Here is a 21632-nt window from a genome sequence, read left to right on the forward strand (position 1 = left end):
AAGTTGGGAAATCATTTGTTTTCTTGACTAGCATGAGATTAAATAGTTTATAGTAGCAATAGAAATGTTCCTTAAAGAAACACTAGTCATTCATTTTAAAGCTGCAAACAGCTGAAATCTTTTGTAGCTTTTTTTGGGCAGATACATTTATTTATGAGAAGGTTATTACAGCTTGGAAATGATATTTTCACATTGTGTTAATGAGCAGGAATCCTTCGTCGGTCGATCCTACCCGACGGAAAAAGACCTTCTTTCAGGTTACCAGATTATACCGTGGGCTTAAAGCCCATCCGCTGCTTACCAATGGTTGGTTTATTGTCATTGTTGTTATTCAATGCCTTGTCTTGTGGCTGCATCTCTCCTGGGTTATAGGTAACAAGGGAAACCAAAAGTCGTCTGTGACCTTAGGTAAGCTTACTAGTAAAAAGCAGTGGTCCCAAGACCATACCTATCACAATCAATGTACAAATATTTAAAACTACCAATGTATTCAATTGTATATAAAAATAAAACTTTAAAAACTCTATGATGGTGCAGTGGGTGTGTGGAGAGAAATGTGATTGGTGCTCTCACACAAGTGATACACACAATAAGTGATTTAAGAGTGTGTGACAAGTAAGAACAACACAGCCCATTGTACTCTTATGTACAATCAAATTGGTCCCGTAGGACTAGTCAACTACGTTTCGATCCTTTAGACACACAGAAGGATCATCATCAGGACATAAGTATACATAAGCCCGAGAAAAATAGAGGATGGACACTAATCAATGCTGAAGACACCAATGGGCTCAATTCAGTCATCGTCATCATCAGATCTTCAATAGCGCATAGCTACCCCCCAGAGGTTTCCCAGCGCTTTTAGAGGACAGGTAGAGCAATTGAAGAGGAGATCTAGAACAAGGTCTTCAATTCCTTACAAAAAGTAGATAAAGAGGCACATTGTCTTAAGGACCCATGAAGGGAGTTCCATAACCTGGGACCCAGAAAAAAGAAAGAGCACCTGCCTATCCTGGAGCAGCGAGAGCTGATTTTGTGCACAAAGCAGCAAGCTTTGAAGTATATTCACATGTCCACAGTGAGCCAGTGTAGCTGACGAAGAAGACCAGAAACAGAGGAGTGTTTGGAAAAGTGAATCAGGAGCCTAGTGGCAGAATTCTGAACCACCTGAAGACGTCTTATCACTGCCTTACCTGCCCACAGATACAGGATGTTGCCATAATCTAGTCTCAATAGCATCAGTGCTTGGATAACTCTTCTTTGAGCAGAGAAAGGGAGAATCTATAGAATCTTTTTAAGCCATTTCATTGTGGCAAAACAAGTGGACACTACTTCGGCTGCTTGTGGCTTCATGGACAGAGCAGAGTTGAGTCAGAAACCAAAGTTCTTCACTTTGCTGGTGTGTGTGCAGGGGGCAAGTCCGGAGGTCCCCAGAGCTGGGGATTCTTACCCAGGATCATTACCTCGGTCTTGTCACCATTTAATTTTAGGGAGTTCATATTCATCCAGGCGGAGACAAGACTGAGGCATGAACTGAGATTCTATTAGTTAGCTTCCTGTCCGTGCGATAGGGAAAAAATTATCTGGGTGTCGTCCGCATATCAAAACAGCGTAAGTCCACAGCTTTCCACCAGGTCCGCCGAAGGATGTTAAAGTGCATGGGGAGAAGGGCAGATCCTTGCAGAACTCCAGAGGTGAGTGGGTGTGGGTCACATGTTACATCTGAGGAGAAGACCTGAAAAGAGGGATCTGTCAAAAAAAGAGGATAGCCATGCAAGCGCCATCCTTTAAAGGACCATTTGGACACATCTTTCCATAAGAATATGGTGGGGGACAGTATCGAAGGCTGCGCTGGGATTAAGTAGAATCAGTGCGGCCATAACGCCCCTATCGTAGAGCTACCTTAGGTGTTCCGCCACTCCTAGAAGGGCGGATTCTGTACTGTGCCTAGATCTGAAACCCAGCTGGGAGGGATGGAGAGGAACCTTGATCTCAACAAATAAAGTAAACTGGTCGCTAACATGTTTTTCAAAGAACTGGGAGAAGAAAGGTAGTAAAGAAATGGGCCTAAAGTTGGACCAATTGTCCATGTCCAAATGGGGTTTCTTTAGTAAGGAGAGAACCATAGCATCCTTCCAGGCCTTAGGCAAATGTCCCTCGCGTAAGAAAAAGTTTAAACGTTCTACCACCAGTTGCATATGATGAGGGCTCAGTAATTTTAGTTTGGCCGATGGAAGAGGGTCTAGTGGCAAGCCTAATTTGATTGATGGTAATTTGTCAAGGAGATGGGAGTAGTCTAAGGGGAGAAAGACTGTAGTTTACCAGGCATGGAGCCTGCCGCCAAAGGAATTTCTTCCTTGGTAGAGGGAAAAGTAGGGTTGGTCCTTGAGCTAATACTCCCAAGCTGGGTATTATCATTCCTAGTCGTAGCCAGGGAGTGCTGGATGTCTGTCACCTTCTTAAAAAAGACGTCAGCAAGCTCCTCGCACTGAGCTTGTGACAATGAGGGAGAAGGACCAGTGTTACTAGGCTATGACAGATCTTGAACCACTTTCAAAAGTGTTTTGGGGCAGTTTTGTGGTAGAGCGATTTTATCTAAGTAGAACCGAGCTCATGCAATTCCACAGTGCACGTGGTACTGACTCAAGGCTGTTTTATATTTGGTTTTAAGTTAACTTCATTTGGCTTCCTCCAGACCCTTTGTAGTTGCAATGTTTCTTTTCAACCCGCAGACTCATTAAACCAAGGGGCAGGGGGGTATTGCCTGGAGAAGGATTTCAATTTCATTGGTAGAATTAGATCCAGAGAATCTCGGAACCAGTTGTCGACCATAGGATGATCTAAGTCAACCTCCTGTGTTAGCTGCGGTAGGGTGCTCAACAGACACGTGTTGAAAGCAGAGGCGTCAAATCTGGCTCAGTTTCTGACCCTGACTTTGGACCTAGCTGCCGCCATTGTAAGTGAGGAGTGAACGGGTAAGGTGAATGGTACTGTAAAATGGTCAGACCAGAGTAATGGAGCTGGCATGTCCACGGTAAGATCCGTAAGATTGGAAAAAAATGGGATCCAACAAATGACCTGCTTTGTGAGTCGGGCGGAATTTATTAGCTTAAGGTTCAAAGCGCCCAGATCCTTTATAAGTGTTTGACTGAGTGTGCAAGTAGCATCTTCTACGTGCATATTTAGATCCCCGAGTAAGGTGAAATTGGAACTTTTAAGTATAAAAGAGGAGATTCCATCGATGATCATAGAGTACCACTTGACAGCATAGCCGGGAGGAAGATAGATTAAGATGCCAGAGATCGTGAGTTTGGGTTTAAGGCAGAGTGAGAAGAGCAGGGATTTGCAAGCGAAAGGAGATAGCTCCTCAATCTTGCACTGAAAAATGTCTTTATAGACAATAGCTATGCCACCTCCTAGCTTATCTTTGCGATCTCTTCTGAGGATGCACTAGTTATGTCAGAGGGCGGCTACGACATCTGGCAGCAAGGCCTCAACTAACCAAGTCTCCATTAAGAATAGGGCATCCGGAGCCATGTCCACTAGGAAGTCTTGACTGTGTTGCTGATGACTAGCCAGGGAGCTATATTTTACGCTAAAGAAACGATTCTGGTCGAGCTGCCCCATGTAGAAGATTTCATACTCGGTACCTCCACGGTCCTGGCACTTTTATTATTATCAACAGCAGCTGTGTACTCCATGGAACTACATGAGAAGTGACAGTGTGGGCAGCTGTTTATATCTGTCAAGGGATTGATCGAGGTACAGCATGCCCAGAGCTCTTAGCTGTTCCGCAGAGCAGACTTTCCTGTTGACCCTAAAATGAACAGCTACAGCTGTGCAATCCTTTTATAGACTCCCAGGACACCAAAAAATGCCCGTGTAGTTAGAATGGGGTCCACAGGGATCTGGTAATGTGAGTGAAGGAGAGTGGGCTGCTTGTGCAAAGTAAACAGGCCTCCACAGAGGAGTACCACAATATCTTCCTGGGCTGCACACGATACTACTAGAAAGGAGAGCAGAGTGCAGTTGGCTGGGTGTGCTCTAAAAGACAGCTGCTTCTCCTGACTGAGAAGATTTTTGATAACTTTGGTAGTCTATCAGGGGCGGTCTCTTCTTTGGAGCTGTGGGGCTGCGTCCCGCTGAAATCCCAACACATTCCTACACAAATATTAAATAGATTGATTTATTTAGAGATACGAATGTATTTAAATCTCGGCTGTCTGTCCCAGGTTGCCTACGCCACCTCACTCTGAAGCAGGACACAGAAGCAAGGCAGTAAATTAACTTTCCGAGCTGTGACATACACAGGGCCTACCATTCTAAAGCCCTTCTTTGCTACTGAAGTCTATGATAATGTGCCTTGTAGTCCAGTGACGCTCATAGCATCACAGTTTTGGGCTTCGGAGGCTTCATCCCTGCGTGATGTCATAGATATAGTCCCACCCTTTCCTGTTTGTCACACATAGGAGTGGGTGTGGGGAAGGCAGCCTGTTTGCCTCTGCAAGCAGGACGCAGGCACTTAGGGCCAGATGTAGCAAGTCGCAAATTGCTATGCAGTACGGTGTCTCAGACACCGACTGCGACTCGCTATGGGGTCGCAATGACCCACCTCATGAATATTCATGAGGTGGGTCGCAAATTGCGGCCCCATTGCGAGTATAGGCACTCGCTAACATGGAGGCCTGCTGTAGTCAGCAGACCTCCATGTTCGCGACCTGCTTTTCAATAAAGCAGTTTTTTTTTTTTGGAAGTGTAGCCCGTTTTCCTAACAGGAAAACGAGCTGCACTTCAAAAAAAACCAAAACCTTTAGTTTCGGTTTTTTTTCAGGGCAGGGAGTGGTCCCTTGGACCACTCCCTGCCCTGAAAAAATAATTTGGGGTCCAGTCACAAACTGGAAGGGGTCCCATGGGGACCCCTTCCAATTTGCTAGTGGGTTACCATCCACTTGAAGTGGATGGTAACTGCGACTCCATTTGCGACCGCGTATTGCATCCCACTGCGAGTCGCAAATAGGAAGGGAACACCCCTTCCTATTTGCGAGTCGGAGCCGACTCGCAAAATGCATTTCTGAATGGCAAAGTGGCTTTTGAGCCTCGCAAAACGGCGATTTTCGCCGTTTGCGAGGCGCAAACACTTTGCTACATCTGGCCCTTGGAGATTACAATATTTCTTTTATCAGACCAAGGCGAAGAACTACCTGTCTGCTTCTAATTTTCAATAAGTGTTCTGGAAATGATCCCCTACAATTATCTGGAAATGGTTAGCTTTGAGGACATTTAGGCAAGTGTAACTTTGGTTTTTGTTTTCGCTTTCCCTCCGCAGTTAGGATTGAGGCAGTGGACTGCTGTATTTAAACATTGCAAGAATTTAATTTAATATGTTACACTGGTTCCTTGGTTTCCATCAAAGGATCAAGAGAGAAGGTCTGAGAATGTAATTTGTCACTGTAAAAAGAGAAGAAAAAGTGGCGTTTCGGCAGACGAATTCAAATACTGCAGAAAGAACTCTCACAGGAACCAGAGAAGTTGAAAAGAAAGCTCATTCCGGAATACAAGACATTTTAGTGCACAAGCTTCTGGTTGCTGACTTTGTAGACTAGTGTTAAACTAGTAACACTGAGGTGAAACTTTTAGACAGACGATACTATTGTGCTTTAAATGTATAAAATAGTGACATAAAAATGCCAAACGTGACATTACGCTGCATAATTTGTGTTTTCATGCTACAAAATTTAATCAATGCTGCCTCATAATTTGGTGCTCTTTTGCCATTTAAATGTAGGGGATCAAACAGTTGGTAACCCTTCCTCGGCCAGCGCTCACATTAATGTTTGCAGTTGGTGGATTTGGGTCACTTCACATCAAGCCAGTATTCTCTGCAGTGTTTAAAATGATCAAAGTGGGAGCAATCACCTTTTTAAAATATGCATTTGCCGTACTGCCAACATAAACTTAAAACATCTGCAGCTCGGATGCAAGGACATGCAGCTGTAGTTTTAAAAACAGGAAGTGCTGAAAACGTAATATGTAAATGCAAACGCACTTCTACCCAGGCAATGGAAGAGAAAAGGAGGGGCAGTTACACCAGGCATGCAAGGTCTTACATGTCAGCAATAAGTTCTTACTTAAAATATTTGGACACAGCTGAAAGCGAAATTATGGGACAGATGTGTGCTTTCTTTAGTCCACTGTCTTACAGAGGAGTAGTGGGTATTGTAAGAGATATTTTAAGTAACCTAAAACATATCAGTAATGGAAGATTCACTCCTAAATATGGATACGTTATTTAGTAGTTCACTAAGTCCTTTTGTAGTTTTCATTCTCTCTACTTAAACAAATATCTACACATACTATGGCCCTGATTACAAGTTGTGAGGAGTGGAATTCCTATATGTAATTCTGCTTTATTTTTTTCCGTACTGTGAAATACTGCCAAAAGCAGGACCGAACACTGATCCCTTAAAAAGTTGGCCCAAATATCAGAGTCAAACGCAAAGGGAGAAATATGTGCTTACAGTAAAGACAGTTATCTATTGCATGGTGATAAAACTGGCCGAGTCTTCATGTCCTTAACACTAATGCCAAAAACACGGATTGATTTATGAACAACGAATGTTAAAAACATTAAGGCAATGCACGTCATCGATTGAGTTACTCTCTTATTTCACGTTTACTTAATCTTGCATTCCCCAAGAGGGTTAGCTATGTCATGATGTTATGTAACTGTAGTTGGTCTGTGCATCTTATAACTCCTGCATAGTGCACACTTTGAGCCATGCCAGGTGTTTATGAGGGGCTTTGATGGAGAGCTCAGGTGCTGCGGCTGAAGCCAGAGCAAAGTGCTGGTCAGGGGGTTGGCCTCTCTGCAGAGCACGCAGATCAATGTGCATGTAATCCAGCTGTAATGGAGATGTGTGTGAAGGGGGAACACAAATGTCAAAATATTTACAAGACAAAAGCAAAAGTAAAGACTGTGGGTGCTTCCCGCAGCCAGGTTGGAGCATTTTCTTCTAAAGTTGAACTGCATGAAGTGAAAAGACACCGGGAAGCACACACTTTACAGGGCTGAAGTTGTTTCTCTGTACAATTTGTACATTACAGTAACTGTTATACATATTAATGCAGTAAGATAAGGGGCAGCTTTTATTGTGTTTAATATTTCAAGACTACACGTTCGCACTGCTTTATAAGCCTTGCTTTATACGAGATTCATTTCCTTTAAAATGCACCATTTGCCAATCTTTTTTCAATATTTTCTCAAGAGGAGGACCCACCCTGGACTCCACGTTTGTCCATTAAGCTTGCTTGCTACATAAAATTCATACCCAACTTTTGCTCCCCACCACTTTCAAATGTCACCAGCCACACTGGAGCCTATACAATCCTTGCACAGGTGCAGCTGTATTGAGCCCATTGGTGCCCTCAGCAATGACCACGGCACCTTCGTTACAAAACCAAAGACAGGCCATAGTCTATATGACTCCCTCATCACTGACCATTACTGATTGTCACTGACAAGGAGGCAGACCGCAGGTCCATCCTCAACTGAATACTTGTCAGAAGGGCCAAGGAAACCTTTACCGGAAGCGCATAAACACGCAGGTCTAGGGGGGAAAGCAGAACCCTTTCCTGCTGCTGTTCCAATAATCTTGACATCGACTGAATCATAAAGTCTATTCTCCAGTTGTCAACTTTCTTAGTCAAGGTGACATCATCCTTGTTTAGTGCTTAGAAGCAAAAGAGGAAGATGATCACAAAGATGGCAGCAAGTACACGGAGGTCACCTAAAGCCATGACAACTGCAGTTGCGCAGCCTGGAAACAGTGGAGGAATCAATAGGATATGAAAAGGGATTAATATCCTTTCACCAGAAAGATGCCTATTATCATGAGCAAGGTCCCACCAAAGAACGGGACACCCAATGTCGCTCAGGACAACCCCAACCACAGTACTATGTTTACTATGAACCACGTCAGCAATTCCAGGACTCCCAGATTCCAGAATCCCAGAGACGTCATCATGTCCCTGTGGGTTGACGGAAGAGTGTTATGGGAGGTTCCCTGCTCAGCTGCAGCCAGTGGTTGACTTCTGCCACAGACGCCTCCCCGCTACTGCGCCACTTGTTTCCAAACCTCGCAGGAAGAATCCAGTCTTGTATTTTCATGCTTTTAAGTAGGCAGATTCACCACTATATTTTTCTAAAAAACTAATGAGCAACTGGATAATATCTGTGTTCATCAGCGCCCACAAGTATCTGCACTAGAGGAATGGTGTTCCCTATGTACTTCAATCCAAGGGAGAATGCTGAAGCACACACCACAAACTCACTCGAACAAATTATTAGAGTTCCCACAATTTTATACGTTTTCTTATTGATGGCACGGTGCACCTTTTTACATATTCTTGTTTCAAATGGGCATTCCTTGGTATTAAACCAGATGTAGAATCCCTAGGTAGTGGTGCATAACCAATCACTGCCCCTTTGGGTCATAGCAGAATGTACTCGCCTGTATAAAACACTGTATTCACTAAAAGTAGTCACAATCCTATGTAATAGGTTGATTTGCAAAATACTGACTCGTATCTCACACGTATTAATGAGGTAGCTTTCAAACTGCGACCCACTATGAATCGCTGCCATCAAAAGACTGGTGGCCTGCTAGTGTCAATAATGTTTGACTTCTTTTAAAAAAACAATTTGCTTTGTTTTGTTTTTAAATTGAGCCAATGCTCTTTAAAGGCAAGCAGGATGTGTTTAGGGAGAAAAAAAAATGAAAAAGGTTAAAACTTAAAAAGACAAAATAGGTTGTGGTCCTTAGGGCCATGGCCTACTTCTAAAAAAAAATTTTGGCCAACATTCACAGGGAAAGGGGTCGCTCGGGGACCCATTCCCCTTTGTGAATGGGTTACCACTACTTTTATGTAGTGGGTAAAATATTAATGTTTTGCGACCAGATTTCGGTTGCAAAACATTCATATATCCCATTGCTAATTGCTATTTAGAAGGGACGCCTAAACCTGCCCCTTCCAAATAGCGATTTGGTATGTACTTGGAAACCGAACTTGCGACTCGGTAACATGCTACTCAATCGCAATCTGGGTTTTGTACATAGCATAACATCATTTTGTGGTCACAAAGACAACTATTTTGCGAATTTAAGCCTTTGCTACCGAAAATCTGTTCATACATCTGGTCCCAAGTACCTTAGTTCTAGGTCTTCTCGCTGTGTCATATGAACAAGCGCTATCTACAAGATTTTATTTTATCCGATTCAAAATCACTAACAGAGGAAATTTGTCGTGCACGAAGCGCCACTGAGTCTTGGTTCAGCTTTTACTTTCGCCGATTTCTTGAACGCACTATTATTTTAAGTTTTATTCTCACTCTATATGCTTCAAACTCAAAGTGCACCCAGGGGGAAAGTGGAAAGCAAGATGGATAAACCAGAGGAAAACTAATGCACCTGTGAAAATCCTTCGAGAATAACCGTATTGCTAGGAGCAGAGAATGTTGCCTTAGTATGAGATCCCAGAAAAGTCAAGAGGTAAATGTGGCAATCAGCTGCCTAGATCTCCAAAATAGACTAAACACAATCCATCCCGACCATTATGCAATTGTCCTCCTTAAAATATATACTGATCAGATCTCGTGTACGGCAGTTCGTATTCGGAGATTATTTGACCAGATAGGTAGAATTTACTAAACATATAAAATCTTATTATTAGAGCTCAATAAAGATATAAAATGCAGCTCTGAAGACTACAGGAACTTCATGATAGAGGGAGAGTCCAATAACGAGAAGCAAGAGCACTTCAACTGAGGACATGAACAGAAGGCAAGAGCAACCAAATCAGGTTTCTGCATGGAAGCCAGTGGGATGTTGTTGGCATTGGTACGTTATTCGAGAACCTTATGCAGGGTCTTCTGTGGGCTACAAGTGTGTTGTTGTTGTAGGCTTCGGTAGATCAGGTAAGTTCTGGCACTGTTAAAATAACCAGTACAACAATTTTGAGCAAGCTCTGAGAGAAGACTTTCTTCTTTCCAAAATTCTAATCAATAGTTTGGTGAGAGTCAGCATACCTCGCTTCCTCGCATCAAAATGTGATCTTCAGAGCCAGAGTCTTTATCCTTATGTGGACACAGAAAGTCTACTGCAACATGGCTCTGTCCTCTGTGCCAAATTTCACAAGGCCTTGCGCAGAAGGTGCATACTACCTTGGCCGCCCTAATGCTTGAATTTGGACACCTTTTGTTGCTCTACCCAAGGTTACAAACGGACATGTCAGGCAAAACTGAACTTGTGTTCTCCAATATCTGAACTCAAGAATACATCTGAAAGTCATAACTGATTAATATTTGAGTCATTATATGCAACCTGATGAACAGCGAGTTTTTGGAGCCCGACACAACCCTTGCAGAATAAATCAAATTCCTGTCACCAATGATTTTGTTTTTTCTTTTAAAAATTGATCCTTGAAAAAGCTATTTGAAGAAGGGCTCTGCAGTGTGTGGTACCGTGCGCTTCATGTTAACTCATCATAGCTATTCTTATGTCCGTCCAATACAGCACAGAAGGTCTTTAAGAGAACACCAACTAAATAGGGGAATGCTGCAGAACAAGAAATCTAGAACAGCGCAGAAATTGGCTTATTTTCAGGAATAACTCAAATGGTAGCGTGATGACCTAGTGACCTATTTGGTATCCTGCATCTTAACATTAAACATAACACAACAAACTTATAGAATAATGAAGAAGTAAGGAGTATGAAGAATTATGCTTTGTATGCATGGAACACAAAACAAGGACTGGATTTGTACATTTACAGAAATCAACAGAAACACCACGTGGAAGTCCTTCAGACTTAAGATCCAATTTCCTTGCAACTAACCCTACAAACGTCTACAACATTACTCTGGTGAGATGCACAATCAAATACAATATAGTTTGTGTGTTGCCGGCAATGCCTCAGTGCAAATGCTACCTATGTTACAATACGAGTGGCGAGTTGCATGTTACCCGTGGAATGTTAAAAATACTACTAGCACCATATCGGAATAAATCTTCTGCCACATTTGCACAGTAAATACCAAAAAATAACCAAAATAACCACAATAGGGAGCGTCAACGCACCAACTACTTTCTTCACCTTTGGAAACGGTATGGGATGATCTAGGAAATATAAAAGAGGAGATGGTTTTGGCAGGAGTTCCCCAGCGAAGAATGGCTAAGAGTGTATATGTCTGCACAAGAGGTCTCTGGATCACAGCTAGGTCTGAAACCTGGCTGGCATCCGCTGAACAATGTATTGTTGCATCAGAAAAGATGCAGAATTGCTTTGGTGGTGGTCATCTCTTCCGGGAACGTATCCACCACAGAATACTGAAAATAAGCCACTAGTTAGCACACAATTTGTTTTTAGGTCATGGAAGTGTGGGCTAGTTAGTACAATAAGAAGAGGATTCCAGTATTTTGACCTAATATAGACACACTGTAGTGACCCTAGTCTTGAACCCTCTTCCATACTCTACTTTCAATTATTCTAGATCAAGAGTCTGACCAGAAATGGAGGCTTACCTGGAAAGAGAGCTTGGCCGGACTCCGTGGAGCGATGGGGCTCAGAGTACTCCAGAAATGGATGCTGGGAGGCAACGAGCTTGGGGTCAGCAACACTGGAGTCTGAAACAAATTCAAGGTTAGGGGTGAATGTTCTCTACGCATAAGCTCTCAAAGGAAAGAATGGAACATAGCAAAGAGGGAGGGTAAGCAGTGCAAACTCTAAAATCAGCACAGTCAGTTCGGCCCCCAACTGTGAATACAATAGTATAAATATAATATAAGCTGCCACTGAGCATACAAAGCATTGCCCTCCGGCACAGTTAGTCAGCCCGGTACTCTTGGTCCTTCCCCTGTAGAGAGAACCAGTGTTCAGTTTCCAGTACAGTCAGTTCCACTACCAGTGGTACATGAAGGCCATCAGAGAACCTTATAGTCAATCAGTTTATATAGAATACACAAAAGGCCTAAACTCTCCAGCACAGTTACATCCTCACTTGGGAACAAGAAGAAGCTGTCACTCGCCAGCGGCTGAAAGACATCTCGGTCCTGGGGCCAGACAAAGGGGCACAGCAACCCAAAGCCCATGGAGATCTACAGAGAGTTTCAGCCAGAGCACAATCAGTCCCTCCACTACTAACAATCATTTGAGAGCTAAAATGATGAGCCACCAATCAATACCCACTAAAGCATCACTCAAAAAAGATCATTTGGTAGATCAAATCGACACATCTAAATGTGAGCATTTCAAACAAGATACAGAGGACCACTGGCGCTTATAAACGCTTGATGTGTAAAAGTATGATGGAAGGAGATCAAGAAGATAAGGAAATGGGGATATCAATAACCCCTCCTCCTCCTCTTAAAGCACTCAATGTTTGGTGTGAAAACCACATATTTATTGATGTCCATGGAACCAGGTAGAAAGGGGAAATGAGGTGGGACAATTGGGGGCAGCAGTGATAGAAGGGTCAGAAACTACTAAGGGCCACCTACTACTGAATAAAACTGTTAGTATTTATGTAGTCCTCAAACAAGATAGTGGGTCATTTGTCGGGCATGGGAGTGGCGGAGGTGAAAATCAGACACTTCAAGGTTAGGAATCCTTACCCCAGATGAAACAATTCTTGATTATTCAATTAAGGTTTTATAACATTTTTAATTCAACAACCCACACATTTGTCTGAATGTTTCCACTTACAACTAGTCCCTGTTTCCCTATGGACATCAACACGGTTTCTACAAAATCATACTGAAATGTAATTTGTTAAACTACTGTTTACAATAAGATTTCTGTAGTAATTAGGTAAAAAACACAATTTTGAACCTGAAGCTGTTTAAAATGTACAGAAAATGGGCTATTTGGAAAAAAGTGTTGGTAAGGATTAATAATCGGATAGACATCTACCCCTCTGAATTATTAAATTACTAATTTTGAATATGCGTCGTTATGAGTGTAGACTGAGAAAAACAAATGGATGAGGCATCTTAAAGGCTCACCTGGGTGTGTTCCATAGCAGCATCGTACGCTATCAGAATGAAATATTTTCAAGAGCACATAAACAAGTATAACATAATAAAATCAAGTCTAGCAGGACCTAAGATTATTCATCCAAAAGATCTGTTTGGCAGCGTGTGGGCTAAAAGGATGGTCAGTGGTGTGTAAAGTTATTTTGCATCGACACTGAATGAGCAGCTACTGAAATGAGTCAGTGTTGCCTCCCATCCTCTAAGGTGAGCTCAATTCCCTTGCGTTGCTCGAAAGACACTGCAGCTCAAAATAGAACTCTAAATATGACTGCTGCTGGTTATTTTGAGCTCCTGAGAAATTTGAAATTGTGTTGAAACAGAATGAAAATCAAAATATACTTATATATCCGCGACACAGATATTACCCGTAGTTTCAAAGAATGCCTGTTTTAGTCCATGAGAGGATCACTAGGCAGGAACTGAAAAGTCTATATAAATTAATAAATAACATACTATGAGTTTGACCTAGAAGGCCGCACTGACAAAAACTCTACGGCCCATCTAGAAAACCACAGAAACCTTATCCTCACAAAACACGTTACCAAATCCATCCACAAGGCCACACCCACCTTTGGACCTGATTTTCGCCTCAATCACCAATATCAAAGCAAACAAGCCAGCAACTATGACCTGAAAAGACCACGTCATTGTCAGTTTCAGCATACCCATCCCACACCAAAGATCTACCACCACCAGAACCGCTGCAGCTGGAAAAGCATCACAGTAGAGGAGTGGGCTTCAGTCCCCTCCATGCACAATCCAGAGCACACCAGCAACCTGCTGAAAGGCATCAAGAACCTCAATAGCTGGTTCACCTCATGTGCCAACAGCCTGGCTCCCCTCAGGCGCAACCCAAAGGCAAGAGCCTGACCACAGGCCAGCTAGTACACAGGAGAACTCAGGCTGACAAAACACCACTGCAAGCAACTGGAGCGCAAACGGACAACAAGTAAAGATACCACAGGTAAAGTCGGCCCTAAGACACACCACCAGCAGATACAAAATACTAAGGCAACACCATTGTCGCTGGCTTGATTACGACCAGGAGACAATGCTGCTGCCTGTTTCCCGCTAGGCTGACGGGCGGAAACCTCGGTTTCCGCTCGTCAGCCTAGAAGGAAACACTTAATAGGTCCGGCAAAGTGGTCGTCATTAAGGCAGCGGCCACCATTTCGAGAGTTTGATGGACAAGCTTTCCCATCCATCAAACTCGTAATGAAAGGCCTAAGTGCCCAGGTCTTGCAGATCTCATAAAAGCCAGTTTTAATAGCAAGCAGCAAGAAAACCTCTGCCATCATCACAGATTTAAATTTGCCTCCTTTAACTTCAGCCCCTCACAAGACCATTGCAACAGACTCCTGGAATTCTTTTTTAACAAAATCACCTCCATAAATGGCAACATCGTCCCTCAACCGGACCATGTCATCGTTGCAACACAGGTTTTCATCACAGCTGAGTAACAAACATTGACCTTGTGACCGGCGGACACCACTGTCGAAATCGCTGCGACCATGAAGACCATCCACTTCGGGCCCCACATGACCCTCTACACTTTCACTAAAGGACTACTACCGATCAGCGAAGCGGATGGTCCATTCTGGAACATCCATTCTTAGTGCCATCAGACTCAGCCACATGCCTGGAAACATGTCTCAGACATGTCCCTTCTCAAGAAACCATCCTCTGACCCAGCAACACTGTTTTTCTACAGATCCATCTCCCTCACACCATCTACGGCAAAGGTCTTAGCGCAACTAATAAGTCAACCATCTCATTCCTGAACTGTTGCAACTCCTTCCACCAACCACCAAGACACCGCAGGTCTCCAGGACTCTTACTCATCTCACTTGTATACAGAACCAGATCAGTATGACAGGCATTCTCTTACATCACTCTTAAAGCATGAAACAGCCTCACACTCCACATCAGAGCCCTCTCTCGACCTGAATTAAAAAAGAAAGTGAAAGCCTGGTTTTCCAATTAACCAAGCACACACACCTGCTCAATGCCAGGGCATTCTCAAGGATAATGTGCTATGCAAATACACATAACACAACACAGTCAAAAGTCTTCCCAGTAGCAAACAGGCTGTTCTTGAACTAAGCAGTTTGCCTAGTTCTAAATTATAGCTCAGAGATTTAACACTGTCAATGTAAGCGGTCAGGTTACTTTAGTGTGGTTTCACATGCGGAAGAATAAATCGAGTTTAATTTCTAATCTTGTAATAGTGACCACCAGTAATTTCATATCTTCAAAACCCAGGTGCTTTCTTTCTACAGTACAAACACTTCTAAAGAGATCTAAGATAGCAGTGTTGATTTTTGCAATAACAACAAGGTCATTGTTCATAAATGTTCTGGCAAGGCAGGAGGCGCAGTATGCAGTGTCATTAATGGCCACTGGCTCAGCATTTAGCATATATTAGCATAAAGAGGAGATTTCTGCTAGCCATGATACAACACACGCTTGCTATGACAAAAGTCTGGAATAAGAAGTGAAACTGTTAAGGGATTAACTATGTGCCTCAAAGGTGGTAATCATTTTGCAGCCAGGTAATTGTCACTAATTCAAAGAAGAGGCCTCGCTCTGCTTTTGTCTTAAAGGAATCACACTTAGACTGGCAAGTTTCATTCACAAGGACATGTGGAATGCCCGTCTTCTCTCTAGGGAAAAATAAAGCTTCCGTTGACTTTTTAATTTGAGAAAGGCTTTATCATGTTAGGAAGGATTATACCCAGATGTCGCTGAGATTTGGTCGATAAAAGTAAATCCCTGAGGATTTTCGGTACAGCAATGTCTCTAGAATAGTGTTGTAAAAGCATCATAGTGGCAGCAGAGGGAAATACTATAGCATTGCCTGGTTTTCCTTATCTGAAGGCACTAGAGGAGTTTTGCTGTTTACTTAAAAGATCCAGCTCAGGAAACATTTCACTAGGAGAGACTTAAGGATGAGAAGATTTTTTTTTTTTAAATATTCACAAGGACAACACAAAATTAGCATAAAACCTTTACTGAGCCCTAAAGTCGAGATCCAGCAAGACAGCAAACTAGACTCTAACCTTTGCTTCACATGAGCAGTGTCACAAGAGGAAGGTCATATTTTTTCCGGCTTAATGTCCAAACCTGAACCCTCCAGAAGAGTTGACCTAGAAAATTAACTCGGCATACCAGGAGCAAATTGCAGGTTGAATTTTGCCTTAGCACTGCCTCACCTCAAGGATATTTATCCGATGTGTGGGACTGATCTGACGCTAACACTCACAAATTGTATCCAAGCATTTCAAAACTAGCCAGGACATTCAGTTTTGGAGCAGTAAGATTTTTCATCTGGGTTTTCTTGGTTGAGAGATCTTGAATCGGGGCTACTCAGTTCTAAAAAACAGAATTTTGATACAGTCTGCAATTAAGTCGCAGCCAAGATCTTTGACTTCTATAAAGTTTCTGTCCGTGAGACAAACAGAAACCTGTTACATGACCCAGAACACTTGACTGATGCTTCTAAGGGGTGCCAAGATCCAGGTAAACATAATTGTCCTATTTGTAACTTTTTACCCCATTGTATTTTTAAGGTAATGTTGTTAATGCTATTAGTCGGTGGGAAAAATTAAATCCTGGGGCTACCACAATGTCTAACCCATTCAGAGATAGGATTTTCTAGTATGGAGTGTGTATTTTGAAGGTGTTTGTTAAATTACAAGGCAACATGCTTTTAGAAAAGACACTAAAGGATGTTCTGGTTTTTGATAGAAGGTCGGCTCTGTCTAAGTAGCGCCAGTCTGACGTCCGATCTTCTAAAACTTTAATCTTTATATATTTTTGAAGCATGGAAATTCCTTGATGCCCAGAGGACATCGTCATTATTATTTTTCTCAGACCAGATTTCATTGATTTATTCATACAAAGAGGACTGGGAATCACTTACATTGAACAGCACTCTTGTTATGTATTTGACACCCTAACATAAAAAACAAGTGTGGATGATAGAACCTTATGATTATTGTCAAACTAAAGGTTGTTTTTATTCAAAATGTTCTACCTGACATTAATCAATTTGATTGGTCTTGGAACCTTTACTAGCGAAAGGGCCAGCTATGCCTGTCAGCGAACAAAGGTATTAACCATATTTAAGTACTTGTTCAACAGCCTCAGACTTAAGAAAAACATTTCTAATGGCTTTATTTAGAGATTGGGTCATAGAACAATACAACAGCCAATATTATTCTGCTTTAGTGGGGGTTCCAACCGATTAGCACCATTATTAAACTTTTGGCCTTAATTCAGAAGCAAGATCGCCTTAATCCAGAATCGAAGAAACGACTAACAAGAAGCTAATTAATAGGGACTGTATATTGCTTTTAACTTTTCAACCAGTTATCAATTGTGATTAATTTATGCCTTATTTATGCTTTCTCATTGGGGTTTGTTCATTTAAACTGGCTGTGGGCAGTGAAGTTACTTGCATCTTGTGTTGTTGTTACACTAATTGTTAAGACCTTTCTCTGAGAATTGGCTTGTCATTCAGGACAGGACACACAGGAGCTGTAGGCAAGACTGTTAGCCATTGACCAACAGGCCTATACCTGGAAACGTAAGATGTGAAAATGAAAGGTCAATATACAATCACCTGGGCAAGTTATTCTTTCTATAAAGACATCCAGCATTTGTGCCATGCAAAAAAGTCAAACGTCTCCAAGTAGAATTTCTTTTATTACCCTGTTATATCTTTCTACCACACATCACTAGGAAGAGTAGAACAAATATCATAGGTACAGAAAAACTGATAAGTGCAAGCAGTAATTAAACATTCCTTGATGTAGTGCCTCGACACATACATAAATCCTGATTTAAGAGTTTGTGGTAGCGGAAACAACTTCTGTTTTTGGAGGAAGTGCGAAGTACAGTGAAGAATCCATCAGTTGACTTTTTTTCATTATGGCGATAGAACAGTGGAGGAAATTCAGCTAGTGCTTGCCAATATCTAGAAGTCAACATGCCTGCCAGTTGTTCCATCCTAAGTATGCAATGTCCGGACCCTACAGGATACATGCTTCAAGGACCTATATCGTTGGGACTGTGTCTTTGGGAATGACTGGGCTTACGCTGGTTCAGCCGTCAAAATAAATTTCTTTCCGCATCTGCTCTATGTCACCCAGACAGCCCCACCAGGCTTTCCCAAAGCCATAATCAAAGATATCCAGTCTCACCATGTGCTCTTTACAAGGAGATAACAAATCACTAAGGATAGCAAAATCTACTCCTAAAAAAACAGTACAGGGTAGTGTTGGTTTCCCAGAAACAGCACACTATATTTTGACAGCACAAATACATCAGGCAATGGAATGGATGGGATCCACAGAGCTTGGTTGGTGGTGGTGCAGGCTCACTCCAAAATATCATACGGCTGCCTCTGCGTCACATAAGCAAGCCTGACACCCACAGGCACCCTCTTCAAATACTGGGATGGTTAGGTAAGAGCGGTTCATGCACCTGTCCTGCTGAGTCCCATCATTTATAACCCAGGTTTTCAGCTGGGATTAACTAACCCAGTTTTCCCGAACAGAAAGAGACAGGGTTCTCAGAAGCTAAGCCATTTCTTTAATGGGCTAGATCTTCGAACAAGTGTAGAGCGTGCAGATCTCTACCAACCAACACAGAGACAACTTAAAACTGACACAGGTGTAAGATGTCAGAGGGAGCAGGGAACTGACTCAAAAAGAGACCATAATTTCTAAGGCCTCTCCAAGAAAAGGTATCTCACTTCTCTATTCAACTCTTGGCCTGATCCCCCACATCTGTCTCGCATAATCATACGGAGAAATGGGAGGAGGTCCTATAGAATACTTTGTCAGAGGAAGAGGGGATGGTCATGTGGGCGAGGACTGTAAAGGTTTCGATTTGTACCCAGTATAAAGAAACTGCATACGAAATCCTGACATGTTGTGGTCTGAGCAAGTCTCACTTGAGAGCAATGATGGAGGGCTTGGTATTGTGCTGGCTGGGCTGCCAGGTGTGGGATACACTACTCCATTCCTGGTGGACATTCCTATGAGTAAAACCGTATTGGCAGAACCAGGGGCACTCATAAAGGCTCTGACTGGATTGACAGTACCAATACACTTCACAGTTGTTCTCCTGGGTCTTCCTGGAGAGGACAAAGTATACACTATTTACAACCCTCCAGGCGTATCAATATCACACCTCTTGCTGGCAGGAAGGGCTCACTTTTGGAAACAGGAATTTCACCCTGTGCCTGCGGCAGACATAAATGACACACATGTACACAATGGAAATGTTATCAGCCGTCCCACTAGATAAGATGCACTCATTTGAGAAAACATAGAAAACAATTTAAAACGAATGAGAAGAACCAGCTAAGGGTGTGGAAGATTGCCCAACATGTGCCCAAACTAATAAGGCAAGGTGGGCAAGAGAGGATTCCTCACACCTGAGGTGCAACTGATACAGAAAGTTAACCTACTAGGCCTGGACTCACAGGTAAGCGATTTCCATACACTAGCTGGGCACCATGGGTAAGTAATGGTGGGCTGACTGGTGATACTTGGAGTATGCCTGAGTGAGAATACAAAATAAGCAACATGCACTCCCCAGATCTCCTAAATGAGCTATTAGTGGCACTGGACCTGATCTGTTTGCAGTCTCTCCTCCTTCATCCAGGGTCCTCAGCCAAAGCTGCACATCACCCCCACCCAGATCAAAGGGGTGAGACATCACTAGGTTTTTCCACCTGCATATCAGGGTTTGGTTTTTCTTTTAGTTTTTTTCTGGTTCTTTGGTATATCTGCTCTTTGGTTTACACTGGGTTTGTACGTCATACTCTTGTTAATGAATTGTACCGTATCGCAATACAAACTTTAATAGATACTTTTAAAAAAATCCCACCCATCAAGTACTGATTATAGATGGCATTGCATACATGTTTATAATTAATATATTTCACAACATAAGGAAATGAAGGCTTCTGCAGTTTCACTCACACATAGTGTAAATGCGGACAGATGCTGAAGGCAGTTGTATGGCTGCAGTTCCATTGTCAACATTAATATGATAATGTTTGTAAAGGAGAACCACTGCTTCAGTGGCACTCTTAGGCATCTTTACAGACATGAAATGCAACAATAAGGCTGTTGATCTGGCAGAGATTACAAAGATGAAAAATTCCACTTCTCCTTGGCAAAAAAATATCTGTCATTTGTGGGTGCTTTCTGGATATCCTAAGTGATGCGACACGAGCTGTAGTCATACCATCAATAATTTCACTGGTGAAGTCTTGTATAGAAATGAGCTGTGCATTGGTGGGCTTCATGGTTGCACTGCTAACTAGAACTCGAGGATACCAGTGTTTTTTATTTTTTGGATTGAAACCAGAACTCCTCTTCACCATGTTTTTCTGAGATTTTTAAGGTTTTTATATTATTCTAATTAGTAAGAGACCTTACTAAATTAAACACAACTTTCTTTATCAAACTTTTTTCTATGGACTTTTGATGGTTTGCAATGATGATTTACCTGCACTGACAACCCACCTATGTGCTGACCACGGCCTGCAGTACTCCAACCCCCGTTATCCACATGCATGTCGTTCAGCCATGTCCACAAGCCACTGTGAATGACTTTTAGCCAAGTCTTGTGCCCTCGTCCAGCCTGCAAGGCTTACTAGTCCCCTTGAGTTCACGTCATGCGTGGCCTTACGCCACACCACAAGGTTCATCTCCTGCACCCAGAACGCACTGGGGTACCCTATGGCTGCACAGCAATGGGCTCTGGCAACAAGATGTAGCCTATGTACATAGCCCACTGGTCATGCCCATCGACTGGTGCCCGTGCTCCCAGAGCCCAAGGAGCATGGTCACACCCTGCACCCAGACCTCTTTTGCCCTAATCTTTTTTTGCTTACTTTTTTTTTTAGGACATCCATAGGTGTTAACCGATACCCTAAGTGTGTGTAGAAGAATTTTTAATAATGAACCTATCAGTTTGTTAACGCTGAGCCAGGTTCACAAATTGTGAAGAGGTTCACAAAACAGACTGGTTTGATCAAGTGAAACAGTTCTTTTTAAAATGAGGAAGGATTATGTAAGCATCTGTTTGTTTGTGGCATGTAGTGCTGTAAATTCACGTAGTATGTATACTTTTGCAATTTAGTGTTGCGTCCGGATGTGTGCAAGTTGTTTTTCTTTGACGAAGTCTCTCGAGTCACGAGGTAAAATGACTCCTCCTGTTGGATATAGTGCGCATGGGCATCAACTCAATTGTTAGATTGTTTTCCTGCAGTCGTGTGAGAATGGAGTATAAGTAATTGTTAGTAAAGAGATGTCCTGGGATATGAGAGTATAAGAAAAGGTAATGCAATGGCCACAGGTGTCCAGGGAGGAAGGCGGGCGCATGTAAATCTACAGCACTACATGCCACGAACAGATGCTTACAGGGTAAATAATATAATCTGTTCGATTGCATGTGTCGCTGTAGATACACATGCTGTACATGGACTATAAAGCAGTGCCCACCAAAAAGTGGTGGCTAATC

General features: G+C 42.6%; 1 protein-coding gene across 1 annotated transcript in view; it reads right to left on the minus strand.

Moving 5' to 3' along the window:
- The window catches only part of ELK1 (ETS transcription factor ELK1), a 101919-nt gene that overhangs the window by 13170 nt on the left and 67117 nt on the right, over window positions 1-21632 (minus strand). Inside the window, exon 5 of the mRNA XM_069209656.1 lies at window positions 11580-11681. Coding sequence (XP_069065757.1) covers window positions 11580-11681 — 102 coding nt within the window. The remainder of the gene's footprint in view (window positions 1-11579; window positions 11682-21632) is intronic.

Source organism: Pleurodeles waltl, chromosome 10 (assembly GCF_031143425.1).
Source record: "Pleurodeles waltl isolate 20211129_DDA chromosome 10, aPleWal1.hap1.20221129, whole genome shotgun sequence".
NCBI classification, from domain to species: Eukaryota; Metazoa; Chordata; class Amphibia; order Caudata; family Salamandridae; genus Pleurodeles; species Pleurodeles waltl.